This window comes from Thunnus albacares, chromosome 4, assembly GCF_914725855.1.
Source record: "Thunnus albacares chromosome 4, fThuAlb1.1, whole genome shotgun sequence".
In the NCBI taxonomy this organism is placed as follows: Eukaryota; Metazoa; Chordata; class Actinopteri; order Scombriformes; family Scombridae; genus Thunnus; species Thunnus albacares.
The window spans coordinates 12,854,554-12,882,083 of NC_058109.1; the positions used below are offsets into that span (position 1 = coordinate 12,854,554).

The 27,530-nt window shown below is 37.4% G+C and overlaps 3 protein-coding genes across 5 annotated transcripts; all 3 read right to left on the reverse strand.

Annotated features, from left to right (window-relative positions):
* Positions 1 to 762: 762 nt before the first annotated feature.
* On the reverse strand, positions 763 to 15,244 carry gls2b (glutaminase 2b (liver, mitochondrial)). 3 transcript variants are annotated; one of them, XR_006403112.1, is made up of 19 exons: positions 14,920 to 15,244; positions 14,174 to 14,273; positions 13,813 to 13,934; positions 9,854 to 9,983; positions 9,243 to 9,322; positions 8,759 to 8,922; positions 7,928 to 7,986; positions 7,121 to 7,153; positions 6,953 to 7,011; positions 6,726 to 6,792; positions 5,644 to 5,694; positions 5,321 to 5,497; positions 5,012 to 5,143; positions 4,410 to 4,502; positions 4,263 to 4,324; positions 3,328 to 3,404; positions 3,162 to 3,255; positions 1,795 to 1,858; positions 1,167 to 1,182 (listed from the first exon to the last, which is right to left on the reverse strand). XR_006403112.1 is itself a non-coding variant. In XM_044349331.1 (18 exons), the coding sequence occupies exons 1-18, from the start codon at positions 15,090 to 15,092 to the stop codon at positions 1,026 to 1,028; spliced, it is 1,800 nt and encodes a 599-aa protein (XP_044205266.1). In that variant the 5' UTR covers positions 15,093 to 15,239; the 3' UTR covers positions 763 to 1,025. The 3 variants fall into 3 exon arrangements, 2 of the variants coding, with proteins under 2 accessions (XP_044205266.1, XP_044205267.1); XM_044349331.1 differs by lacking the exon at positions 3,162 to 3,255 and having other exon boundaries at positions 763 to 1,182; positions 14,920 to 15,239; XM_044349332.1 differs by lacking the exons at positions 3,162 to 3,255; positions 9,243 to 9,322; positions 9,854 to 9,983; ... (1 more) ...; positions 14,174 to 14,273; positions 14,920 to 15,244 and adding an exon at positions 8,112 to 8,157 and having other exon boundaries at positions 763 to 1,182; positions 8,759 to 8,779.
* A 1,432-nt stretch (positions 15,245 to 16,676) lies between these two features.
* On the reverse strand, positions 16,677 to 20,589 carry rdh5 (retinol dehydrogenase 5 (11-cis/9-cis)). The gene is made up of 6 exons (XM_044349333.1): positions 20,501 to 20,589; positions 19,499 to 19,581; positions 19,040 to 19,362; positions 18,660 to 18,918; positions 18,113 to 18,276; positions 16,677 to 17,330 (listed from the first exon to the last, which is right to left on the reverse strand). Exons 2-6 carry the CDS (start codon positions 19,528 to 19,530, stop codon positions 17,110 to 17,112), a joined length of 999 nt encoding a protein of 332 aa, XP_044205268.1. The 5' UTR covers positions 19,531 to 19,581; positions 20,501 to 20,589; the 3' UTR covers positions 16,677 to 17,109.
* A 1,499-nt stretch (positions 20,590 to 22,088) lies between these two features.
* Positions 22,089 to 26,154, reverse strand: bloc1s1 (biogenesis of lysosomal organelles complex-1, subunit 1). The gene is made up of 4 exons (XM_044350170.1): positions 25,935 to 26,154; positions 25,655 to 25,727; positions 23,926 to 24,058; positions 22,089 to 22,812 (listed from the first exon to the last, which is right to left on the reverse strand). The coding sequence occupies exons 1-4, from the start codon at positions 25,993 to 25,995 to the stop codon at positions 22,702 to 22,704; spliced, it is 378 nt and encodes a 125-aa protein (XP_044206105.1). The 5' UTR covers positions 25,996 to 26,154; the 3' UTR covers positions 22,089 to 22,701.
* Between the last annotated feature and the right edge of the window lie 1,376 nt (positions 26,155 to 27,530).

Genomic DNA, 27,530 nt, shown 5'->3' on the forward strand with positions numbered 1-27,530 from the left:
CAGAGAGAGTTTTAGTATTGTACATTGTATCCATAGCTGAATGTTTCTTACTACATTTTTTTTTTTTTTTTACCCTTGGTCCTCCTGCCAAGATGCTGCTGCCTCCCCATCATGTATTCCAACTTTAAGGCGATTATGTGGATGCTGCTTAATATTTAATAACAGACTGCATGAGGCATTGACTAATCTCATAAAACCAAAAGAAAACAAAAACCACGGGTGGTAAATAAAATATGTTTAATTTATGTCATAAATTACTCATGTTTACGCAGAATTAAAATGTTATGACACTTTCTATAATAATATATTTCTGTGCGTGGAATCCAGTACACTTATTTACAGCTGAAGAACAAAATATATACAATGAATACTACGTTAAGTGTATTTGTGATCAAAATTTGCTTTTGCGTTCAAACAAGCCAGATAGTCTTACATATTGAAAGGAGGCGGTTTTCAACAAGGCACAAATAGAGCATTAAAAACATAGAACAGTAAAAATATAAATTACTGTTGTAATGTAAGAAGCACTGTATAAATATCTTTTGAGTTCATCAAATTTCTCTGCAACAATACTGAGACCCTGAGCTCCATATAACTTCACAGGAATCTTATCAGAACATGAACATTGTGTCCAGGTTCATGTTGTCTTTCAGAAGTGTTGATGTGAAATTAAGCTGAAACTGTTTGCAACGTATATGTTATTGTTTACACAAAAGAGTTATATTCTATTGCATTGTTGTGTGATTATTTTTCCTCAGCCTATTATCCGTATTGTATTTTCTTGCCTATTTTATATTCTATTTGCATATTTATACCATTTTCCATTTCACTGGTAAAGCTTTTCCCCTGCTGCAGCTTTGCATAGTTAATTCATATAGTGAAGTGACTTGACCAAAGGCTGTAGATCAGTTTGGATGTGTGTTTCCTACAGTACTCTGAGTTACCAGTGAATTATCATATTTCAAAATGTGACAGATTGCACATATGCCCTGACATGTTGCAGTTTGTGGCTCCGCTCGCAGACATCACACCATCCCCTCGATGGTGTCCAGCTTCGGAGAGCGCTCAACCTCAGTTTGTTTTGTCTCCTGTTGCCTGCACACCTGCTGATAATCTTTCAGTACCGTCACCACCTCGTCATGTCCGAACTGCATGGCATCATCGACTGGGAGGTTTCCCCACCTGCACGGCAATGAGTGAAGGTCATGATGAGGAGAGAAATCAAAAACAGAAAACAGATCAGGGATACAAATCCGTGGTGCACATTTATGGATTTTCTGTATGATATATGGTGAAGAGCTTAAAAACCCAATGGTCGATAAGTGAAATGTCCCAATCCAGTTTATATTTTGGGATTCATCTGTTATTTAGTTACTTTAGATATGGTAAATAGTAAATGGGCTGCATTTATATAGTGTTTTTCTAGTCTTCCAACCACTCAAAACACTTTACATACTACATGCCACATTCATGCACGCATTCATACACTGATGGCTCTACCTCCTTAGCCACAGCCGCCCCAGATATCTATTCTATATGACTAGTTATTTTTGTACCTCTGGCTTTGAGAGGTAATTGTACATTTGCAGTTCATATTTTACTTTCATTCAGACCTTTACATTAGGATAAAAAAAATTAGGAAAAAAATGATTTTATCTGATGATAAATCTCAGAAAACACAACTAGAAGTTAAAATATTTGATCACGATCAAAGACGCAAGATGAAAAGCAGTGAAAATAATGGATAATCAATGCTATAGATACAAAGACAAATGGTACAGATGACGATCTCACCTGTCTTCTACGAACGGATCAACTTTGCAGGTTTCAGTAAGGAACTTCACCACATCTATGTGACCTGAGAATAAACATAAAACATGGCAGTGAAATCGTTTCCCAAATGCAATGTTTTTGTAATAACTCAAAAAACCCTTTTCACTTTGGGGTGAAACATCAACAAACCCCTTAAAAATAACTCTACCCAAAACTATCAAGCTATTCAAAAATGTACAATTTTATCTAATAGCATGAACAAAATGTGTGTGGGGGATATATATCTCTGAAAGTAAAATATAGCTACCAAAAATACAAACTACATGAAAAAACTGATGTATGATTATTTCTTCTAGCCACAATCTAACTCATGATCAGATTTAGGAGTACATAGCTCTGCCTTTTTCATTTGGAAGAAAACAGTTATTGCTTGCATTTCTATCTTATAAACAAATGACTTGCTTACAAGGCTTTTTTTGAAAAATGTTGCTGTTGAGGTCACGGCAGTGGAGCATTAAATTGACGCTGTGAATAAACTTAGACCAGAACACAAGATAAATAATCGACCATATGGAGCTCTGTAAGGGTTTATGAGTGGATTCATTAGTGGTTTTGTATAATGTGAGCCAGAGGTGCTGTGACTCTCTAGTTAATCATGAAAACAAATGAAGTGAAAACTAACTTAGTGCTAATTACAGCTGTGTCAGTTAGAGATGAAAAGTGAATCTCTAAATCTTTCAGCCAGATGGCATAAATACAACAACAGAGTAAACACATGTGAGTGAGTGACAAGATTAAAAAGCTAGACTTGAATCACAGCAACACGTGTCGTTTCTTAAAATGCTAGTTAAATATTTTAATTTCAACTAAGTTTAATATATGTGTTTGGGTATGTAATAAAGGTGTTCTTGGGTTAAACAATTCTCATTTAAAGAAAAGTATTTTGAAGATGAAATCTGTAACTTTCCACATTTAATCATCTTTGAACTGCTGCAAGCATGCCAGAGCACATAGTGACAGACTTTTTATGGTGTCTCACCTCATCGTTGGTATACAGTTATCTAGTAGAGTGAAATGTCACTGATATCGCACCTGTTCCACCAGCCAGGACAGGATAGTGCAGGCGTGACTTGACAAGCCAATTAACATTTCTCAGCAGAGTTTAGAGCATCTCCAGCTATAGTAAATGTGCCAGATTTTGTGTTTTACCATGTATCACCACACAAGAACAATATACAAATTTCAGCTTCAACATGTTTGAGTAGTTTGAGACTATTCAGAATAGCAGTGTTTTATTGGATATTAAACCCAAAATTAATTGTATGTTATTGTCTTTTATTTTATTGGAGTTTATATTTTTCACACTTTTAAGAGACGGTCACTTTCACCTTTAAAAGCGGAGGATGTATTCGTACTAGAATGTTTTTTGCCTAGCGGTCACATAGATTTGCTGCCAGACTGCTTTATGGTTTACCCATGGAACTGATTTACATTGTCGCTCATTAATTAAATGCAATATTAGAACCAGTGATGAACTGAACATGTGAAGCTCACCCTCTGCTGCAGCGATGTGTAGCGCTGTTCGAGAATCATAGTCTTTCAGATCCATGTCCATGGATGAAAGTGCAAACCTGAGGAAATAAAGATAAGTAACTTTAACAGTTGACCTATGCTTTTTGATAAACAAAATAAAATATTTTATTAGTTAATAAAAACTTAGAATGTCTTTATACCATCTAGTATTATAGATACAGTATGGAATAATATATACAGTATATGTATTGATGTTAAACTTAAGCTAAAAAAGCCACTTTTTCTTTTTTTCACCTATTGATTGGAGGTTAGAGGGGAAACATTTCACATTTCTTTTCGCACACTTTTTGTATATGCAAATATAAAACTGTATTATTTATTGATGCATTCGGTTATGTTTTTTACTTGTCGGATAACCTTTTACTACATATTGCCAGGTTTGGGGCTCCATAAATGACATGCAAGTAGCAGAATGAGGGATTATTTAGTACTTAAATGACCCTTTATAACTAATAAAATGAGTAATTCTAATAACTTCTTAATAGATATAAAAATATATTCTTCAATAAATCATTTCTGTGCAATATCTGTGTATGCTGTCAGATTTTTTTTTTTACTATGATTGGGAATAGTTGAACTATAGATGGGTGGAAAATGAAAGGAAAAAACAAAATAAATAAGTGGAGAAACATAAAATGCTTCCATAGAACAGACAGAGGAGCAGTGAAGTCTTGATGAGTATGAAAATTATGCTTTGGCCTCTGCAGTCAAGACAGGATTAAGTGTTTATCCCTCCAATAGAGTTCCAGAGAGTTGGAGAACTGATGCAACTGACTGGTTCTCATTTAATTTGTCACCCATCTGCATGTTTTTTTTATTATCCAGGCCTGGTGTAAATATTCTGAAGGCAATTTATTATGTAAGACAAACAATACTCAGACTAGCTGATAATGTACCTTCTCAAGGCTGACACATCTCCACTGTAGGCAGCGAACATCAAGTTGAAAACAGACTTATTCTGAAAAATACAGGAAAGTAACATAAACACAGAGGCACAAAACACATCGACGCATCAAATAGAACAAAGCAAGAAAGAAACAAACCCTGTCATCGCCATCCTGCCTGCGAGGATCCTGCTTCTTCACAAAGTGCCTCAAGTTGTCATAATTGTGGAAATTGAAGAGTGACACAAGCTCCTGAGGATGACAAAATCCAGTATTTACAGTGTGCAATTTAAGAGGAACACACACTATGATTCATACATGCTTCCTGTGTTTTAAGACAGAAAATTAAAACCTGTGAAGAAAATCTGAAGCTGCTACATCGCAGGAGGCTGATTTAATGTCATTACTTAAGAGTCACAAAATATTTACTGTGTTCTGGCACTCATTTTGAACACCTTCCACAATTATTTCTCAGTAAGGCACCACTTCATTAACACCTTGATGATATAAATAGTTGGAGCCTAAACTTTCATGTTTCTGGCTTTGGTCCACTGTTCAACTGATTAGTCCAACTGATCATCGTTTTCTGCAATTAAGGCCAAAATGAGAAAATCTCTGTGTCAGACGCAATTGTAAAAACAAATTTCATAAAAATGATTTCGATGTGATTTAAATTCTACACATTATGGATTCACTTAAGCTACTCTTTTCTCAGAAACAGTCAAAATGTTAAGAAACAAAAGGCAGGGTGTATGTCTTGCCTGACAGAAGTGTATTCCTCGGACGCTGTTTCCAACTCTGTCCAGCGGAGGAGACCAACACATTACTCCCATTACATTGGGGATCACCAGCAGTATTGCACCGGACACTCCGGATTTGGCAGGCAAGCCCACCTGGCAGATGAGAAGCTGGATGTGTGATTTGTTTCAGGCAAACACACGAACAAGCGTTTCCTCCACAGCTTAGGCTAAGTGATCACACAGAGCGCTCGTTTGTCTTTCTGCGAATGTCATTTCTGTTGTGTTGGAGGGTTGGTGTTGTGGTACCAAACATCTGCTGGCATTACTTACATGAAACGCCATCTGGCCGGAGAAGTCATACATGCCACATGAGTGCATGAGACTCAAGGTGTTTCGCACCGCCTCTGCGCTCAGGACATGCTCGCCTGTGATCGGACAGATCCCTCCGTTGGCCAGAGTGGCTGCCATGATACTTCCTGACTCGCAGGTCACCTCAATGGAGCAAAGCTAGGAGCAAAAGAGGGTTTATAGCTGAAACTACTGAAACTGTTTTCAATACAGGTAAATTAATATCAGGATCAACAAGAATAACAGAAGGCTGTTTAAAGATTCTTCCTGAAAGGCTCTGTTCACAGAGGAACAGTTTACCGTACCTGGAAATAGAAGTCTAGGGCATCGATCATATCCGCACCCGGAGGAAAACACTGGAAAATTAAATAAGATCAATATGAGCATTTGACCCAGCAAACTGCACACGGTCATCCCCTGTATACATGAGTTATAATTTTTTCAGAAAAAACAAGAGAGGATGACAGATTTTTAGCATCCTTGGTAATATATACACTTGTAAATCTTCCATTTTTATTTATTTTGCTTCAATTTCACCTAATTTTACCTCACTGCATTTTGTATCAATCTTTATTAGAATTTGTGTCACATTTGTTGTTCGGTATCAACAGCAAACAGGCAGTTTCATGCCGATTTGACCCCCTACGCTTTTCTTTTGCAGGTGGTGAGCCCACACAGCAGTGCTTCCATGTTAAACATTCAGACTGACTGAGGAATCCAGGCTTGGATCCAGGAGGGGGCCTCTGTTTCCCTACAGTAAGTACAATCATTCTTAATCTAGCCCTTTACATGGTATGAGTTTGCCTTGGGAGACCATTTCAAGGGATTCTGTCCTCAGTGAAGGAGTTCAAGTGTCTTGGGGTTTATGCTGTTCATGTGCGAGGGTGAGATGGGATGAGTAATATGAGAGAGGCAGATCGGTGCAGAGTCTGCAGTTGTACCAGACGGTGACAGTGAAGAGGAAACTGAGCCCAAATTATTCGATTTACCTGTCAGTCTACAATCTAACACTCAACTATGGTCATGAACTTTCAGTAGTGACCAAAAGAATGAGAGAGCAGACAAAAGGAGTTTCCTTTGCAGCGTGTCTAAGCTAAGAAATGTGCAAAAATGTTAGGCTTATGAATGTTTCTACCAGACAAAAATGATAATTAGGTTTCCAGAATACAAGATTATCCTTCACATTGTAAGCGTAATATCCTTTCTATAGCGGCTGTGCCAACCCTTAAGAAATATGTGACATGTACATATAAAAGTGAATGAAAATAATTCTCAGTTGGACACAGTTATGCAAACATTAAACTTGATCTCAAGGAAAGACAACATTCATTTAAATGATTCATAATTCCACATATTCAGCAATGTAGCAAAACAGTCTCTAACTGACCTTCTTCTCTTTCATGTAGTATCCAATGGCAAAATTTCTGTCGCCTGTTTCTTTTTCAGACTGGAACCTGAGACACAGAGGAAAAGGTGGTCAATACTAAATCATCAATAATGCAACAGGGCAGTGGACAAGCACTTTGCATAACACAGTAACTCATCTAACTGAGGCGTGCTTAAAGAAGATATATAGTGATAAAATACCTCTAAATTATTTGACAATACACTCACGTGGCATTGCTGAATCCAACATATTCTTGACCTGCCATCTTTTTCACAAACTCCATAACCTAAGGAAGCAAAAGACAAAATATGTGTGCTGCAGGATCTCTGAGCCCATTGAGATAATCATACCACATTTTCATATTCAGACAAGAAGATTCCAGTCGCATCACTTACGTAGTCAAACTTCTCCGCCTTGTTCGAACGAGGCTGAAGACAAAGTGAGAGAGTCAGTTGCTCGTGTAAAAATACGCCGTAATTATAATTACCACATTCATGCAATTCCCACGTTCATGAATATGACTTCTGTACAACTAATTACACGGTGTGAAACAATGTATGAATGTATCACTGATTGCATAATTTAGTATCCTATTATCGGCCGGGACAGGAAGAGGAGCGATAGGCAGTCATCATAAACCGCAGAGCTCAGGTAGAGTTCAGGGAGTATTTTACAAAACAGGACTGCAGACAAAACATGATACTATCGATCCTGATTCTCCTGATGCGAATCTGTAAAACAATGAACAGCAGTTATATTCAGTTATTAAGGTATAATTTCTCTAAATATTTCATACAATCGGTGTTTTACGTTATATTAATAACTTGCTACTGCTGCTTTATGACATATCCCCTAAGCCTTGTCATAATGATTATGATCACATCGACAGACTCACTCAACAACCTGCAGGCTAACAAGTTACCATACTGCACATTACAGGGTCACATGGGGCTGGCAAGATTTTGATGATTTTCTCAAAAGCAAAAACAAGATAATTGTTTTGCCAGAAAGTGTTGGCAATGTTCCTGTTGAAAATGTTTAAAAGCAATAAGAAAATCCAATAAAACAGAAAAAGGCAAAACAATTAAATAACAGTGATGTGTATGCAACAATCTCAGACTTGTCATGTCTGGAATACATAAAAATTTTATGATATTCCACAACTGCCGTGACCGGTGGGTCGAACACGTTCACCTGTTTACCTTGATAAGAGAGCTGATCACTATGGCCCCAGCATTCACCATGGGGTTGTGAGGTTTATCTGGGAGAAAGGACAAGATAAGGCACAATGTTGATGAGGAGTACTATACCGAATAACTAAAATTTTAACAATCACAAATCAAACACTGATGAATACAGAAGATTTTTATAAAGTCATGAAGGGACCTGAGATATGAAGCAATGTGTGGCATGTTCACACTGAGGTGCACATCTATTAAAAAACAACACAAATACAATCAAAGGACAACACAATCAATTCAAACATTCACATTACAAACATGCTCTAATTGGGCTGTCGCCATGAGGAGAAAAGAAACAAAAATACGATAATTTAGCCAGTTTGATATAAGTTTGCATTCATTTTAGTTGTGCTATAAAGAGAGAAATAAACTGACCTTTGCAATACTTCTTAAAAGAAAGTTTTGATTACACTTATAATGTGCAGTTAAATCTAAGTTCAGAGTCAAAGACCACACCCACATTTCTTGTTTCTTGTGTAGCAAAATAAATGTTTTTAATAAAATATATACATATATATATATATATATATACACACATATAAAATAGATAAGTAAATCTTGGTTTCAGCTAGAGGGAGACATAATCTGTCCAGTGAGTGATAACACTGATGCAGTCAGCAAAAAAAACAAGTCAGCAAAAGTAGAAATAATCTGGTGTAGCATTCATATCTGCTCATATCTCAGACTTTTTCCCCCCAGCCATTTTAAACTAGAAGTGTCATTTCCTCACACTGATTGCAAGGTGATATAAGCTTTTATTATCAAACAGGGGAGTCATGAGGCCTTACACACCTTCATCATCAAGTGAGAGCATGTTGAACTTGAGTCCACTGGGCTCCATGCCGACATAACGGTGAACCTTCTCTGTTCCAGCTTCATGGACGGCGATGGCGTACTGCAGGGGCTTCACGCAGGACTGCAGGCAGAACGGCAGCTTGGTGTCGCCTACTGAGTGCCTGAAGGAAGAAGGCAGAGCAGATGTCAAGGCCTGTGCAATTATGGAAAAATCATGTGACTGGTATCACTGTATGCAACAGATTTACACCTTTAAACTCCACAGTACTACCACATATCATCTGTTAGCCTCTCAGCAGCCTCGCTGGAGCAGTTTGGGGATTAGACCAGGTGCCTCGCTCAAGGGCATCTCACTGGTGGTAAGCTCCTCTCATAGCTTTCTCACATTTTAGAGATTTATCCTTTCTGACCCTGTTGTAAACATACTCGGAAGAAAAATCAGCTTTAACACTAAGACCAAGTCCAAATCTATTTTTCTTACCTCTGGCCATCCACTGTACATAAAGACATGCCCCACAGATCTGGATTAAATTTGGCCAGCTGGGGGATGTAGTCTGCAACCTAAAGGACCAGGATACACAAAAGAATCAGAGTCCAATCACACAGCATCATGTTTTAGAGTAAGTGTCTCCACTAAAGGGCACTGCAGCAAAAAATATGGAGGTAATGTTGGATGAAAATTATTTTGCATGAACATGAAGATGGAATGAGAAAGAGTCAATGAAATGGGAGACGGGCAGGCTTACGAGATATTTTCTGCCTCATGATTCGATATGTGTTAAATTTGCTGCCAGCAAATAGTGGGAAGGTAGCATAAATTTAAAGAAAGCCATGTCAATCTATAACTGTAGTTTGGCCCTTGACTACAGCATATACAGGGCATGTTATATTATGTAAAATATGTATTCTAAAAATTAGTATTCACACATGTGAAAGAAATTAATTATGCTGGTTCTCCATGTTTATACACCTGTGTTGCAATTCTCTAAATACAGAAGGAAATTACACATTTTTTCCATTCAATCTATTTTCCATTTCTATATAATAAAGAACAAACAATTCTTTGAGTATGATTTTTGCTTAAATGCTTACCTCTCCATTAGTTTGCTTTTGCACTGTGTTATAGATTTCATTTATTTTTTGTGCAAACACATCAAACTCAGGGATGATAAATTTCTTCCTGAAGGCCTCGATCAGCAGGACGATGTTTCCACCAACACACCTGACAGCAGAATAAGTGCACAGAGTTACTCAGGAGCACTTAGTAAAAATGAAATCCTTTATGCAATATTAACATAGTGCATATACACTCACCAAGCACTTTATTAGGAACACCTGTGCAATCTAATGCAATCCAAGACAACAGCTCTGCCATAAATTCTCCTTTTATGAAGCTTATATATTTTCAGTTTCAGTTGACATTGTCAGAAAGGTGATAATTCTACTTTATGTTTACTACCGAGGTCATTGTGGATGGTGGTGGTGGTGCACTGGAGTGCATTATATTGAAAAATGTTCCTAATATATTGTCCACCCATTAACATACATGAAGTGGGCAAAATATCAGGAACACTTTGGATTTAATTAGATTGCACCTGTGTTCCTAATAAAGTGCTCAGTGAGTGTATGTGTACTTTTTGTGTGTATGTGTAGTTTGTGCATGTGTGTACGTGTACTTTGTGTGTGTACTTTGTGTGTGTATATGTGTAGTTTGTGTGTATGTGTGTGTGTTTGTCTACTCTGTATGTACTTTGTGTGTGTGTATACTTTGTGTGTGTGTGTGTGTATGTGTGTGTGTGTGTGTGTGTGTGTGTGTGTGTGTGTGGGCAGCAGCTGCCAGCTATCAGTCTGAGTGACAAAGCCTTTGCTTTGATCAACATGACAGTAAATACAGCTGACATGTCCTGACACACAAGATAACACTGACTTTTGCACCACAGGAATCCTCCAGGTTTTTTGTTAATCAATTTAAAAGAAACATTTCACCACTTTTAGCACAATTTATGACTTTGATTAGTTACTGTCTATGTACATATGTAGCTTTTACTGAAGTACTTGCTTCAACATTCAGTGTTCAATGATGAACAAAGACTATTGTAATAAAAAATGTTCTTTGGCAGCTATTATTAACTATATTTGTGTTACATTATACAATATATTATTTTTTTCCCTTCATATACATAAAGTACAAGTCAAAAGTTTGGACACACTTGCTCATTGAAGTGAATGGGAAAGTGTATCCAAACTTTTAACTGGTACTGTACATGGAGGAAGCTAACATCCACAAAGTAATCATAACATTCTTTTGCAGTCTCTTTTGTTTTAGTTATGCTTTGATTATTTTTAATAAAGTAATTTGGATAATCTAGTTTTCCTGTACCCTTCTTAATTATGCTACTAAACACTTTCCATGTACCTTGTGTATTACTTCTATGCTGTTCTAATTGTTTGTTGTAATAATCCTTTCTATTGAGTCTATTGAGTATATTCTTTGTATTTGTTTTAGGCTTCCTTTGTTCTACATTTTAAGAACTGCTTATATAGTTTTTTTTTCTAGTCCCGTAGTGATCCAAGGCTTGTCTTCATCTTTGTGTTTCCTTTGTGTTTGTACAGGACAGTGATTGTCATATAAGGTAGTAAAAGTAGACATAAATTCATCATTCATAAGCTTTGTTTGGATCATTATTTGAATAAACCTCATTCCAGCTTTGCTTCCTTAAGTCCTACTAAGGAGTCTCTTTGGCTTCTGGTGTTTTGTGTTAAATCAATGTATAAGTATCAGTATTTCTCTGAGTTTTAATCTTTACAAAAGTTCTGTGAGGTTGCAAAAACAGGAGGGTGGTCACTTATGTCATTAAGTAGCAGTCCACTTACTACTCTACTCCCAATTTCATTGGTAAAAATGTTATCTATTAATGTAGTACTGTCACTTGTTATTCTAGTTGGTTTTAAGATAGTAGGGAAAAAGACTTATACTGTACATTGTGTCAATGAAGTTTCTATTCTTTTTGTGTTAAAATGTAATGACCACCTTGTAGTGTCATGCGAATTAATAAAAACATTAATCACATTCATTAATCACATTATAGTTCTAGCTTTCTCTACAATCTTCATGTTGACCACATTGTTCTTAAACTTGTAATAAATGACTTGTAATCAGTAAGGTTAGTTGTGTGTTGAAGACAAAGGAAGGATGATGACAGACAAGGAGAGAGACAGGCAGAAAGACAATCATGTAGCAAGTCACATACAACAAATCCTTCGTTAAAATGGATTGTTGCTGGAAGGTCAGACTAAAAATAGTCCTCATGCCTGCACTGGGTAGTGAATGGAAAACCAAATACCATGAGACAGTCGTGTTGAGATACAAGTCAGTTTTGAGGGGCATATTAGAAGAGCTACTCCCATAAACAGGCAACTCTTGCAAGAGAAATCTATTGTAATGTTTCCAAGCAAGTACACTTTGCTAGCTTGAACACTGTTGCTCATTAGAACTGCCCAAAAAACTCTGTGTGTTCCTCTGTTTGAGTTGCTGAACTGCTGCATTAATATCCCTCAGTGTGTGTGGAAATGGGAAATCCAGTCATACAGTGTTACATGTCATACATGTTGTGGGTTTTCTACAAAAGAGCACAGGACATTAAGCCATACATCAGCATCTGTGGTATGGGGTTGTGCGTAGGAGTTTACTGCTTGCTGAAGAAATTCCCACCTCGTTAGCATGATGTATAACCTGTGTGGTCTTCAGGATAAAGACATAACTAGACTGAGAGTTAATTGCCAGCTGCTGCACTTTGTACTCAAAGAAGCAGTTCACTTCAGATTGGCTTTAGATCATCCAAATGGAATAAAACCCAGCAGCATTTTGTTTGTGGTGATCAAAGCAGCAAAGATAAATAGAAAGTATGTTTCCAAATATAACAGGACAGGTTTTAAGATAATCGCAGTTGGTGATGAGTGTACTTCAGTTCCTTAGACGCTTCTCCGAATCAAGGGTCAAAGGATAGACAATGTTGTATTGCTGTAAAGATTGTAAAGCAAATATGTGATTTGTGATATTGAGCTATATAAATAAAATTGACTTGAAATGAACAGATACACAGTAGTTCTCATTAAAACATTTAAGAATAAGGTCTAAGAATGATCAAAAATAGCTTAATTATTTAGATTAGAAAGAGATGTTGTAATATTTTGCTGCTTTAAACACCACAGAGTTTTACTGCACCGGTGAGAGTTACAGCCAGTAAAACCTCAGCAAGCTGGACAAACAGCACTACTTAAGAGGAAAATCTAATTTTATGGTGTCCTGGAGTGAACTCTCTTGCTGCTGTTGTTGTAAGCTATCAGCCTCTTCAACAGCAGACATTTATGTTACTAATTACAGTAACGACTGCATCATTCCTATTCGAAGAAGTGCTTTCAGTCAGTCAGCATTTTCTGCAACTTCATCGGAGGAAAGGACTTTATTACCTGTGCAAATTAGAGAAATCAACACTTAGCGCTCTTTAACTGGTCAGTTGAAGCTGTACGTGGCTTGTTAACAATCAAACATGTAGTTTCTTTTCTCTGCTGCCTTCCTGTTATCTGTATTATCCGTCTGTATCGATCCTTTCCTATTTCTTTCCCTAAATGTTTTTTTCCTTAACTGACTTAGAGTGTATTGTTGTTAATTATTCTATATTGTGTTGTGACATTGTCTGATTGGTAGATATGTACTGTTTTTAGTCTGTGCCTTCTTTTATAAGTTGTCATTTCCCAGTTTTAGGTTGCCTTTTTATCATCTGAAAATTATCCTTTAAGGCTAATTCTGGCTAATTTATAGTTCTTTTTTCTGTTGGTTAATGAGCACTGCCCCTGTCAAATACATAAATAAAATAAAAATAGATAAATTAAATTAAAAAATGGCTCAGTTCTATTCAAGTGTCCCAGTGTGTCTTGACAGTGAACCAACATGCACAACACCAGGATGCTGAAACTCACGCAGCTATATCGAATTCAGTCATATTGTTTGATTCCTTGTTAACCTCTTTGTAGACCCGTCACTGTCTCACCTGTGGAAAAGGTCTCTGTCCATCATCACCTCACCAACAGATTCCCTCACAGCTCTCCGGAGATTCTCCATGCAGTCCCTCAGACGAGGGTCAGACGGATGAAGGCCGGTTTTCTTCAGGGCCTGCAAACAACAATGGACTAGTCTTTAGGAGGAACAGTCTTTAGATATGCTTTCTGGTTTTATCTACAGTGTTGTTGTAAAAATCACTGAAGCAGCTAACTCACTAAATCCTAACTGATCTTTCTACATCCGAAACATGCTTTAAGTATAGAACTTTTAAGATGTATTGAGTCATTGTTTTATCTCTTAAGTGTTAGCTGATAGCTACATTGACAGTGGGTGTTTCTTCAGCTACTTACTGAGGTAAAGTATGAGATGGGGACTTGCTCTTTCCCCTCTGTGATGGTGTAGAAAAGCATGTCTTCCACTCGAGAGCTGGGAGGCTTTGAGTGCACATTCCTGGTTAAATGAAGAGAAAACTCTTGAAAAGACAAAAGCGATCATTCTTACAAATGACGTAGCTGAAATGATAATCCCTTTCCAAAACTGCTAATTAAGCTTCTGTAGTTTAACCAACAAAGCAAAGAACCCATTGTAGTTGTTATGTTGTCAATTATGCACAATTATCTGCAGATAAATAGCTTGTATCACCAGCTTAGTAATACAAGGAACAATAAAATATACTTTATTCAGTATGAAAAACATACTTTACATGCAAAATAACTTTTTGAAAAGCGCGGCTGCAATTTGTATACAAGTGATTTAGTCTATTTGGAGCTCTACATGTCATGTTGCTTTAAAAAAAAACTCTCATATCCAGTGCTAAATGCCAGATCTCATTTATAGCTGACACACGCTGACGCTTCAGCTGATATTAGGCTACCACCTTACTTTTGAATTCAGAGTTTAATTCTTATTCATTAAATACTCCTCTGTATATCTTCTGTGTCCATATACTGTTCACCGTAGTATGTAATGTACAAATGTGTCTGTGAACATAATCTAAATTATAACAAAACTTATTTCAGCAATATGTGGATGCAGCCTGTGTGAGAAGCAACACCACCAGCAGGGAGGTGTATGTTTATCATACAAAAACACTTACTTTTGCGAATGGAAATGTTTAAAGTGTGTGGACGGTAGTCGCTGGGACGCGATTGTTGATTTTGTGCGCAGGCAACATGCTGGCTGGATGATGAAAACCTTCTTCGAGGCATCTGTATTTTTGACGATCAGCCGGACACAGTTAGTCGGACGCAGCGCTCTCAGACAGTGCATGGCGGCTTTGACCCGCTCTGATAGTTTCTCTGGCGGTCAAGAAATACAGCAGATAACGGTAGCAGTTGTTTTTTTTAGCCGGCTCCTGCGAGGTCACTGACTTTCACTTGAAAAGCTGAAGTTTTGCTGCGTTCAGGTGTCGTCGGAAATATTGCACTTTTGACTGAACTGTTTTTTCTTGCCCCGATCAAACCAGTATTACCCTGCTGCGTAAGCTATGTGTAAAAGTGGCGTATTTCATGCATGCTTTGTTGAAAGCCTCTGGAAATTTGGCTTGAAATAGTAGAAAATGCGTGTATGATATCAAAGTTAAACAGCTATTGCAGTATGCCAGATATTAAATGATATTGCCTGATATTTAAAAAAACAACAATTTTTGGCTAAATATTTATGACCAAAAGACACTTATGTGCCCGGAACTGTAGGTAACATGAAAGAAAAACAGACATTTACGAGGAGCACTTGAAAGCAGCAGGGGATCTGTATAATAAACTACAGTCCCACCACTTTCTGTTGCAGCTGTCACTTGACTGACAGATACAGTAGCCAATGAGAGGCAAGGAATTTATTTTGGAAAGACACTCACTGTTGTGAGTGTGTGTGTAAACTAATCTTGATAATAATACCATTTTGCCACCACAGAATCTTGAATTATTAATAAAATAGACACATAATATTTTATCGGGGAAAAAAATGCTATGATGAACTCAACAACAACCTCACACCTGTCACTAACTCCTCAGGGGTATTTAAGTCTGTCCAGCCTTTCACCTGTTGTGTAACAACACATGTTCAGCCAACTAGCTTCTCAAGTTTATTATCATGGTCACCACCAGTTGAACCTGATCAGTACATTCTGTCAAACACTTATCTGGTAGTAAGAATATAATTAATTCCCACAAAAATATGATAATAATGAAGACAAATAAAAGTGAATTAAGTGGATTAAAAAGTATGTGTAATGGCATTTTTAACACCACATAGAAACTATTATTACTATTATTAATACTAAAAATGTATCAGCCAGAATAAACTAGATTATAATATTATACCATTTGGAGATTATGCATAAATAGTGATCATAACATGCTTTCCTGTGTGTAGTGTTGCTTCACCACATTATGTGAGTTTGTAGCACCACCTGGTGAAATTTCCACTCAGTGGTTTCAGGCTGTACAATATAAACTGGTGTTACTTGTAAGCAGGCAGACGGAGCCAAATGCTGGTGAAGCATAAATCATTGCTTATTCTAGTGTTTCTTGTGAGTTTCAACATGAGTCTCTGCATGAGAAAAATGACAAATGTCTAAAATTATTAAAGTCATGTCACTACAGTATATCATAATGTTCTTGAAGATTTAAAAAATGTTTGATTTTCACAAGCTATGGTAAAATGCAGGTGTTAGTTAGACCAATATGACTGTTTGGCTTTATCCAATCGGGTTTGAAGAAGTTTCATAAGCCCCCTCACCTGTAGTGGAGAAATCAAAACATGAAAATCACCAAAACATGACAAGGTTTTCACCTTTGTCATCTTTGTGTGGCCACTCATTGGACACGTTTATGTCCAAAAAGCTTTCAGATATTTTATTTGTGTTCACAGTAAGCTGCCATTGCATTCTGGGAAACATTCTTGATAGTAAAATCCTGTTTATTTTGCTTCTGATGGATAAGAGTATTACTCCATATCAAGGAACATAAATAACAGTGTCAAAAGGCACAGCATAGTGTTCAACAAAACATTAATTAAACAGTATATCATATAGTACAGTTTCATTATTTTCTTTCACATTGTCTAAATATCTCAACCAGACAAACACATGGTAGATTATGCACATATAAATATCAGTAACAGCGACATCAGATCATTGCATGGCCAGTGTAGATAAGGAATATGGGTATTTTGAAAGGCAAAAGATCATTTTTCTGAAGTCAACCACTGCACTGCATCAAAATGACACATAAATGGCATGAAAAGGCTGATAACTTTGAAGACATTTCTTCCAAGTCACCACGAGTTACACGCTCTTTGAGGGACGTGGCAGCACCAGCTTCAGCCCAATATCAACGACACAGGAAGGCATGTAAGAGAGGGGGATCCAGATAAGCTTGGCATCCCAGCCAGCGCTGTATCTGGTGCGTGGGTAGGCAGAAGTGAGAGCGTGCTCCATGCAGCTGGTCACTTTGGTGAGGTCAGAGTCACAGATAGCATTCATGATCAAACGCTGGACCTTGATGTCTGAAAAAGAGAATCAACGAATAGATATTGTGTAGTATGTAGATAAAATATCAGAATTTCATTTCATAAAATTGTGTGTTGTTTATTTCAGGGAAAAAACATTAATTAACAAAAAAACATGCATTATACATACATTATTGGCATTAATTGTTAAATAGCTGACTTATTATAGAAAAACTGGAAAAAAACCCAATTTTTTTTGTCCATTAAAAGCTCTTACTATTATTTAAAAACTCCAACACTTCTAATATAAGAATATTTTTTGCCTCTTGGAAATATATTCCTTAAAGGTGCAGTGTGTAGAATTTAGTGGCATCTGGAGGAACGGACTTAGCAGAAATGGAATATAATATTCTTAAGTATGTTTTAATTAGTGTATAATTACTTGAAAATAAGAATGATTGTGTTTTCGTTAACATAATATATATAGATGGAGCGGGTCCTCTTCCACGGAGGCCGCCATGTTGCACCTTCATGTTTCTACAGTATCTCAGAACAGACAAACCAAACAATTGCACTTTTTCACATGTTTCATGGCCACTGTAGGTTCTCCCATGTGCTTGGAAGGGGAGAGGGAGGTGTATTCATTTGGTTGCAATCTGCAACCTCACCACTAGATGCCACTAAATCTTACACACTGGTCCTTTAATTGCTGTAAAGTGATCAAAATTATAGAAATTAAACGAAAAATACAGGATTAGACAATTACAATATGCTTTGTTGCACATTTCAAATATTTTTGCACTATAAAAAAGTTTAGTCAACTGAACTGATATACTTACACTTATCAAGGTACTTGTCTCCATAGGTGGCTTGTACTTCAGGGCTGAGCTGGTTCCACAAGCGATGTAGCTCCCTTTCGAGGGGTTCGAGGCTGGTCACTGCAGTCTTGAAAAAACCTGGCTCAATGATGCACACGTTGATTCCGAAGTAGTTTATGTCTCTCCTGAAAACAGAAATACCAAATGCTTGACGTGTCGACTGGCATCACACGTTACATGACAGCTTGTGACAGAAGCTTGAGCCTTAGCTTGAACAGTTAAAAAACACTTTTGGTTGAAAAGAAGCTGAATTAAGTCTTTGAAAATCAGTGAGGAATAGATCTTTTCTATTACAGGAAGTGTTTTCCCCATCAGCAAACCAAATCTCTCTCATGGGACAATGAAGATTATGACTTGAGCAACTGTTGCTCCTTATAATCAGAACGAAGGGGGAGAAAAGACTCACTGTGTGTAGAAAAGCTTTTCTTTGGATTTAATATAACACAGTAGTATACAGGTTGTCACATTACTCTATTATCTCATGTTTATGTGGACGTAGAGGCCCCACCTGAGGCAGTCAGAGAAAGACTCCACTGCAAACTTGGAGATGCAATATCCACCACCATTTGCAGCCACCCTGCCCAACACTGATGCTACGTTCACGATGCGGCCACGAGCCTTTTTGATGAGGGGCAGGAAGGTCATTGTCATGGCGATCACTCCATTCATGTTGACTTTGAGTGTGCTATGAAAATCCTCTACTTTCATCCACTCTGAAGGACCCATGGGCAATGAGCGTCCGGCATTGTTCACAATACCCCAAAGTCCTAGAAAGGACATGAGAGACAAAATGGGAAAAAAGATATTTTGTGATATATTGTAGCCCTGCATTGTGAAATTTGATTAAGTTGGTCATCTTATATTCAAGTAATGCAAATCCTCTCTGACCTTTATCTCCAACCTCCTTCGCAGTCCACTCCATAGCTTTTTGGATGCTGTCCTGACTGGTCACATCCAGCAGGACAGTCTTTAAATAGGGCCCTGCCACTCTTTTCAGATCATCAGCTCCCTTTTCTGTGAGACAGCCAGCCAACACACGGAAACCTTTACGATCAAGCTTCTTACACAGCAGGTTTCCAAACCCTGAGTCACAGCCGGTCACGAAGACATACTTTGTAGTGATGTCCTCAATCTCCAGGCTGTCTCTGTACAGCCACACAAGGATCCACAACACCACAAAGGTAGCGGTGATGTACAACCACGCATTTTCCCTGTAAGAGAAGACAGAGGAGAAGTTTTGACAAGACTTTCAGAGAATATTCTAGATGTGTAAACTGGAGGGTTAAAGGTTAGGCTACAGCTGCCAAATTACTGCCCAAAATGTAGTGTAGCATTGATATTTCTTACCCTAAAAGTTCGTAGACATACTGTGTATCCATGCTGCTTCCAGGATTAGAAGATTTTTGGTCACTTGGACGACTTAGTGTTTGCTGAAAAAATATGTTGAGCAAATGTTACTAGGTACTGACATGGCAAACGGCCAAATCCGATTTTAAGGAATGGAATGGAAAGTAGAAATGCACTAACTTCAGAAATCCCCATAACCAAACCCCCAAACAATTTCATTATGTTGTAGGGCTTTATTGAGGCATGGAGCTGGTTTATTGAACCTTTTTGATAAGTATGGTACACAATGAATTTCTTCACTGAGGTCATTACTGGACGAGGCATTCGTAATATGTATCTGCTTTGGGCACATGAGAAATCTTGGGATAATACTCTTATGGAAGAAAGAAAGGCATTTGTGAGGGACGGGGAGCCACGGAGGGAGGGGTGCATTGTTTTGAAGCATAAATTTAATGCCCGTGACAGAGCTGCTTAAGCTGCTCATTGCTGAAAACCAATTAGTTGTCAGACTTATTAGTGAGAAAAACATACAAAAAAATACTTTGGTAAGTTATGTTATCCATGATATCAAAACTGAACACAGACTGTAATTAGATACAGTATCCATACTGCTGGTTTTGGCATCAGAACATTAATTAAAACACATATAATCCTATTAAATCATAAGTCAAAATTAAATTTTGTTTCATAACACTTATATATACATACTGAGAAAACCTCACTTATATAAATCAACATATTCTAATCAGATAAATCTAATGAAATAAAAATCAAACATACTATTTGCTGTAAGCTTTTCAATTTCACATTTAAACAAATTAACTCTTTGATTAAATTGCTGTTACTCGTGATTACATTTGCGACAGGAAATTGTGACCGTTACCTATATAACAAAGGTTAATTTGTGAACCAATCACAGCCTGAGCACACATGAAAGAGAAAGTAGTCTGTAATATTTTAGCGGTGAGAGATAGATTTCTATAAAAAACTTTTTTATCCTACCTTTTCCTCTTTTTGAGAGGTGATGGATCTCCACAAGTTATCCGTTTTCTTCCCTTTCTCTTTCTGGTTATTCCTCTGTCTTAACTCAGGGAGGCCGGTCGGAGAGAGGCTTTATCCCTGTGGTTTATCCCTTAAGACAAGTTCGCAATTGGTAATCCCCAATCCGTAACCATTTGGTTTGTGCATGTGTGTGTTGAAGAAAAAAAAAGTGGTGGGAATTATAGAACACAGAGAATTTTCTGTACAATATGTGCTCTTGTATATCAAAGTTTTTTAGATAGAGTTTGCCTCACAGTTCTCACAGTGCATTACTTTCAAATTACATCAGGTTCTTTCAAGAGATCTTGCCTTTAAATTTTGAGAACCTGAAAGTTCTCAAGTTATACAAGTACAAGTACTTCATGATTTAAGATTTAAATACTTATTATAAGAACAAACTTATAATAATCCCTCGTATTAAAGCCCTGCGTGCCTTTAAACACGTATAATCTCAATGGCTCATTCAGTTTGCTGACCTGTTATATCATTTTTAAAGCTTAAAGAGTGCTAACAATATATGCTATACTGTATACTTCACAGTATGGCTGTCTATATTTGTGATGCATGTTTTGAGATTAATCAGCTTATACTGCAGAGATGTAGAATGTAAATAAGACGTGGCCATTGTACTGAAAATCTGGGAAAGTGGCCCATCAATTTATTATTTCAACAAAACCCTGGTGCACCAAGGAAAAGTATTTTGTATTAAGGTGACTTGTTGAGCAATATCTCTACTATTACTACTACTATATACTCTAACTATTGCTTTAAACTTGCCCCAAGTACATTTCTGTCAAACTGTTGTTTTAGATAAAGATATATTTCTACACAGAGACTCTGAGTGTGCAGCAAAACTCTTTTTTCAGAAATACAGGCATACTTCTATGCCATGTGATGTGCAAACTGAAGGATCAAGTCTTTTACCAACTGGTTCTTGACACTGGTTTTCTATTCTAATAGTGTGTACTGAACACACACGCAATTACGTGACTGATCTCAACAGCCACGTGTATTGTGACGTAACTTTCCTTCACGTCACACATTCCCTGAATTGTGCGATCAGTCTGGCCAGGCAAATATTTATCCAGTTATAGTATTTAGCAGTTTACCAGTAGTTTTGTTGCAAAATCCAATTTTAAGACCTTAAATGCCCAACATTATTCTGCCTTACACTTAAACTTACACACAACAGCCATAATTACATTCAGAAACGTATCCTTGTCCCAGACGTCATTTATAACTAAAAAAGTTTCTTTAGTATCAAACCTTTGTTAAAGTCTGTTCAGGTATACCTCTTACAGCCTGAACTCTCAGCTTTTCCACTATGCATAATTGGTGACTGACACCTACTGCAGCTATGAACATTACGGCAAGAGGATCCCTTTAAAAGTAGCCTGCTTAGGCTTGCCTTTCACAAATAACTTTGTTCATGTACTGTACATTTTTGTTGTCCCTAATTCTTTTGAGATTGTGATGGTGATTATATGTTCACATACACTTGACTATGTGATTAACTTAATTTAGCGTTGTTCACAAAAACAAAGACCAGTGCATTTTTTTTAAACTTTATTAAAAATGTTCAATCATCAAATGATAAACCTCAAGTTAAGTTATCTGATGAAAACAGTACAGTTCATATTGTACATAGACATATAATACCTAGACATTGATATACATAATTCAGATATCAGGTGCTGAAAAGAAGCCTTCCAAAAAATGCTTTTAGGGGAAACTACAGACAAGGAGATGTGTGAAAATTTGTCTGTATCCGCTTTAAACCTATTGCAAGCAATCAACACCTTTACAAATGCATACTTACTCTGCTTTCCTTAATTTTTAAGTATTCAGAAACTTATCACCTCAAAATTTTCTGTTATTATGAAGACATCCTCACTACCAGACAGATGTTAGACCCATTTCATTTCATTTAATACAAAAGCTAACGACAAACAAGAATCTTAATTGTCAAATGCAACAGACTTTCTGTATTTCTCTGAACAACATCACCATCTGCATTAGCTCGCTCAGAGGGGTGTGCAGACATGCAAAGTCATTCTTGACACTGAGGTTTTGCATCTTTCAGGTCAACAGGACCAGATTCTTGTTACATTCTGTTAAATTCCAGTGTATTTAGTTTCAGCCGGGAACTTCTTGCATGAAGTTTATGAGGAAGCAGACTGAAGCTGACCCTTGTGTACGTACTCCAGAGCTGTGGCGATAGTCCTCATGTCCATCTCAATACTGCGGGCCCAGTTCTCCACATCCCCAATTTCCTGTTCAAAGAGGGACAACTGTCAAACTTTCATTCCAATTTTTCCATTGCTAAAAAAAAAAAAAATCTGAATAAGAATTGACGACGCATCTCTCTTGCTCTTGTTTTTGTATAATGGGCTGCTCAAGTGGCCCACTGGGATTTCTCTTAGTGCTCCCAGTGGCCAGTCTGACTGCTTAAAACTACATTTACGCTAGTTGTAGAAATTATGTACTAGAGAAAACGAGACATGTTCTGTATCTGCGATTTAGGAGCTGTTAGCAAATTCTCTGGTGTAATGTTAATGTGTGAACTCGGCAACAACAACACACAACACTCTCTCCAGCAGTTAACGTTGCCATGACAACAATGTCAACGATAGGGGAATAAGCCACATTACAGCCACATTCATCTGGGGACAGGATCACTGTGAAGAATCTCCAGGTACACTGTATATTCAATGTCACTTATTATTTATTGATCAATAGAAAATTTGTTTCAAAATAGAAAACCTTACACCTCATAACATATTGTGTTTATAACACGAGGTATGGGCTGGGTCCTAATTGAGCCCTGATCTAACCTATCATAAGTAGTAGCAACAAACAAGCTTTAAACATTTCCAGGCACTGTTTCATCCCAAGAAGATGATGTAAGCCGGATAACTGTGGAGGGAGTGGAACCTCATTGATAAATTGCTTTCACTGCCCGTTAAATCCGCTCAGATATAAGGACCTAGTGTCAGTGCCCTTGAGTGAACTAATCTGCTTTTAGTAAACCTGGTGAGGCAACTGTGAGTTTTGACTGAGATGAGTCACTGTCACGCTCACTGTTTGCAAGAGACTGTGCTATTGCTTTCATTTGAACACATTGAACAGTGGGATAAGACAGGAGATATAGCTTAAATATGTATTAAGGAATATTTCTGATATCAAAACAAACTATTTATCATAAAAGCAAAGGCACCTCAAGCAATGATCTGGCAGCTGAATTTACAGGCTTATAATATGTAAAAAGGTTAAAATACAACGTTCATACTGTATATAAGTGGACTACATGACAGAAATACCTTGTTTATGGATTAAATACATAATTATTACTTCAAGACCTCACTTGTTAATACAGTGTATCCTACCTTTAGGGCCTGATTGAACCCCTCCACCATACTGATCCACTGAGCAGTTTGTTTGGAGAACTGGCTCGCCTGCACTTGGAGAGTTTTGACCTCATGGTCGAGCTTACGTTGGTTTATGTATGCTTGGGCAACCCTAGAGTAAAACAGGAAACAACAATGAGAGGTGTTACAGTATTGGTAATATATTAAAATGACATGATGTGTGGCATGTGAGAGTGACTTTGATTTGATAATCTTAAGTCTAACTCATGACTGTTCTCATTTATAATGAAAATATACATTAATATTCAAACTAGACTAAGTCTTGTCTCTCAAGTTATTGAGGGATTTTCGTCATAATCTTTTTCATAAAGGAGCAGCTCAACAATGGTCTTTGCATCCCACTCTTGTACTTTAAGCTGATTGTCTGGGTTTCATCACGACTTTCACAATGTTAACAATCTTAATGTACTATTTGCAGTTGTGTCACACACTGGGCAAATGCTGCCCTGCCAGAAATGGATTGTTTGGACTTTACTGGCTCAGAATGAGGGTTGGCAGTAGACCAAACAATACAAGACAGCTTCACTGAAATCTGTTAGGAAACCAGGGAGCCATGGTATCTGTACCGGTATCTATACAGTCCATGTATTACCCCATTTTTGTTTTAGGAGTCTGAAATTTAGTTTTTAATGTCAAACAGAACACAATTCCTCTGGATTCACTTTGTTTTATCTAAGTGAAAAATTAGAGAGTAAAAATATAGTTCAACCATACCCACCTAGTGTGACCTGAAGGAGCAACATTGTGTTGCTCTAATTACAATTTTCTGATTATCGAAGAAATTAAAAAAAAGTTGTTGACAATCGACTAATTGATTTTAAACATTCTCACACATCCCAGCTTCTCAAAAGAGAGCTTTTGCTGCTTTTCTCTGTGTTATACGCTGTAATTGTAAAAACTTGCATTTAGGACTGTTAGACAAAACAAGCATTTTGAAGACATCACCTTGGGCTCTTGTAAGTTGTAATCCTCCTTTTCACAACTTCTCTGATACCTATTAGACACTGCACTCTCTATCAGCGCAGAAATTACCCACAGCTGGGCTGTCATTGATGGGCTCTAGTGACTGGGGTTTTTCTTCAGTTTGAGCTCCCCTCATGTTTGCTGGTATGATCTCCAGACTGTGGCTGTTACCGATGGACATACACTTCCCTACCTACAGGAACTGATCACACCACAAACCTCAACCCGCCCTGCACCCTCAGATCTGTTAGCAGCTCGTACAGTACCAAGCTCCGCACCATCGAGCCTTCTGCTCTGCTGCACCACAGCCTTCCTGACCATCTGAGGGCAGCACAGACCCTAGACTCTTTTATGTCTTTAATGCTGTAGCATTGTGAAATTCACTGTGAATTAAAAGTGCAGCACAAATTAAATGCATTGTTATTATTATTAATACTACATAAGTAGGCAGATGAATCCCTAACGAGAGCTGAATATCCTGAATAAGTTATCGCAGATAACTCACAGCTGTCGTTCAATATAACTGTTAAGTGTGTTGGTTTGGGTGTTGTGTGTTTGTGGGGTTGGTGGCAAAGAGGCCGGACGAATGGATTAGTGGAGTATTTTTTCTGGCACATGCACACTGTATCTCTCTACATAATGTGGATGCCAGGGGATCAACACATCCCATGTCCAAACCCTCAACTACCATAAAAAAGCAAGTTAAGGAGCATGACTTTCATACCCAACATTGAGGTGGTCCACCAGGGCTTCTGTCAGACAGGTGGCTGCGGCAATAGCTTCTCGCCTGCGTCTCTCTGGGCAATAAATCAACACAGACAAACAAATAATTAAAACTCCGGTGGACTAACGTTACGAGGGGCTCCTCACCTAACTGTGGTTGTATTATCAAAACTCGCTTAATACATTCAAAATCTCCAAAAATACTCGGCTTCGGCTTTGTTTTTAGCATCAGTTAGCACGATAGCTAACCAGCCAGCAGGCAGTCAGCTCCCTCTTCTCACCCTGCAGGTCCTTCCGCTCGCTTTGCTTCGCCTGGTGCTCCTTCAGTAAACGAGACAACATCTTCCTTCACTGCTCGCTGATGATATTTCGCGAATGTTTTTTTTCATTTAAGCTCGCTGGCCAACATTAGCAGGCAGGAACGTTGTAGATGCTACCAGCTGATTAGCAACAGCAGCTGTCACGAGACCAAGTTCGCGGACTACAAAAGTGGGCGTGCCCGTGATGACGGATGCTGCCATTTATCATTAGTTATAATGTTATTATGATTGTTTTTTATTGAATAACATCACCAACTTTGTAGGAATCAGAACAGCTAGTGTACTGCACGATAATAATACTAACCATGTACATTTAAAATGCATGTAAGCGCTCTTGATTACATCATTTAATTATGAAAATGTGTTTTTATTGTGACGTCAAGCTCAGTTACGTCATACCGGTTTAGCCTTCAAAATAAAAGTGCGAATAATAAAAAGTAGTTACAACTACTAGCAGTGGTGAAAGTAACTAAGTACATTTACTCAAGTACTGTACTTGAGCACAATTCTGAAGTACTTGCACTTTACTTGAATATTTCCATTTTATGCCAATTTATACTTCCACTCCACTACATTTCAGAGGGAAATATTGTACTTTTTACTCCACTACGTTTATTTGACAGCTTTAGTTACTAGTTACTTTTTAATATTTTACACATTGGATGACATAACAAGCTTTTAAAATACAACACACTGTTAAAGATTAAACCAGTGGTTTCCAGCCTTTCTGGCTTTTGATGTTTTACAAAAAGCAGTGTGTAGTCGGGGTCACATTTCAGATGTTTGTGAGTTGTTAACAGCTCCATCAAATAGTGATTTTCCCTCTAAACTTCTCACATGGTTTCATTTCAATAAATGTTCAAATGATCCAATATTTCACCAAAAATCAATGATTAGAGAAAAATTGCAAAAACCGAACACAGATTTGTGTCAGAACTTTGTTTTTTCTTCTGTCTTCTCCCATTAATCATCTCACGACCCCTCAGATTTATCTGGTGACCTTTTGGAGGGGCCCGACCCCTAGTTTGGGAAACACTGGACTAAACTAACTAAGTGTGTATAGTAGTTAGTGGTTCAAACTAGCTCCACCTCCAGCAGCCACAACAGTAACATGCTGCTTATACACTGATGCTTCAGTATTAATAATCTAATGATGTCGTATATAATAATATATCAGTCAGAGGGACAAAATGAGATCTTTAAGCTTTAATACTTTAAGTACATTTTGCTGCTAATACTTATGTACTTTTACTCAAGTAGTATTTTTCATGCAGGACTTTTACTTGTAATGGAGTATTTTTAGATTGCTATATTGGTACCTTTACTTGGATCTGAATACTTCTTCCACCACTGACTACTACTTACAAATACTACTACTGTACAACAACAGCTACTACAGCTGGTACTCACAAAGACCACTATGACCACTAATGATGATAGTCATGTTAAAGATATAAATATATTACTGCTGCCACTGTTATTTTAAGTGTTTGTTAAATGATAATGATAAAGAAAAATGGTCAGAAAAATTGAGAACAGGTTTTAAGCACATTTACC

Bases quoted from the DNA above. Each gene is read 5' to 3' on its own strand.
- bloc1s1 (XM_044350170.1), bottom strand. From the start codon at position 25,995: ATGTTGTCTCGTTTACTGAAGGAGCACCAGGCGAAGCAAAGCGAGCGG. The intron at 24,059-25,654 runs GTATGAAAGTCA...GTTTTACTCTAG, and splicing joins GTGGACCACCTCAATGTTGG to GGTTGCCCAAGCATACATAA. The intron at 22,813-23,925 runs GTAGGATACACT...CTCTTTGAACAG, and splicing joins GGTTCAATCAGGCCCTAAAG to GAAATTGGGGATGTGGAGAA.
- rdh5 (XM_044349333.1), bottom strand. From the start codon at position 19,530: ATGGATACACAGTATGTCTACGAACTTTTAGG. The intron at 19,363-19,498 runs GTAAGAAATATC...CTTCTCTTACAG, and splicing joins TATGTCTACGAACTTTTAGG to GGAAAATGCGTGGTTGTACA. The intron at 17,331-18,112 runs GTAAGTATATCA...TCTCTTTTTCAG, and splicing joins AGACAAGTACCTTGATAAGT to ACATCAAGGTCCAGCGTTTG.
- gls2b (XM_044349331.1), bottom strand. From the start codon at position 15,092: ATGCACTGTCTGAGAGCGCTGCGTCCGACTAACTGTGTCCGGCTGATC. The intron at 5,695-6,725 runs GTCAGTTAGAGA...TTAATTTTCCAG, and splicing joins ACTACATGAAAGAGAAGAAG to TGTTTTCCTCCGGGTGCGGA. The intron at 4,325-4,409 runs GTTTGTTTCTTT...TGTATTTTTCAG, and splicing joins GGCAGGATGGCGATGACAGG to AATAAGTCTGTTTTCAACTT.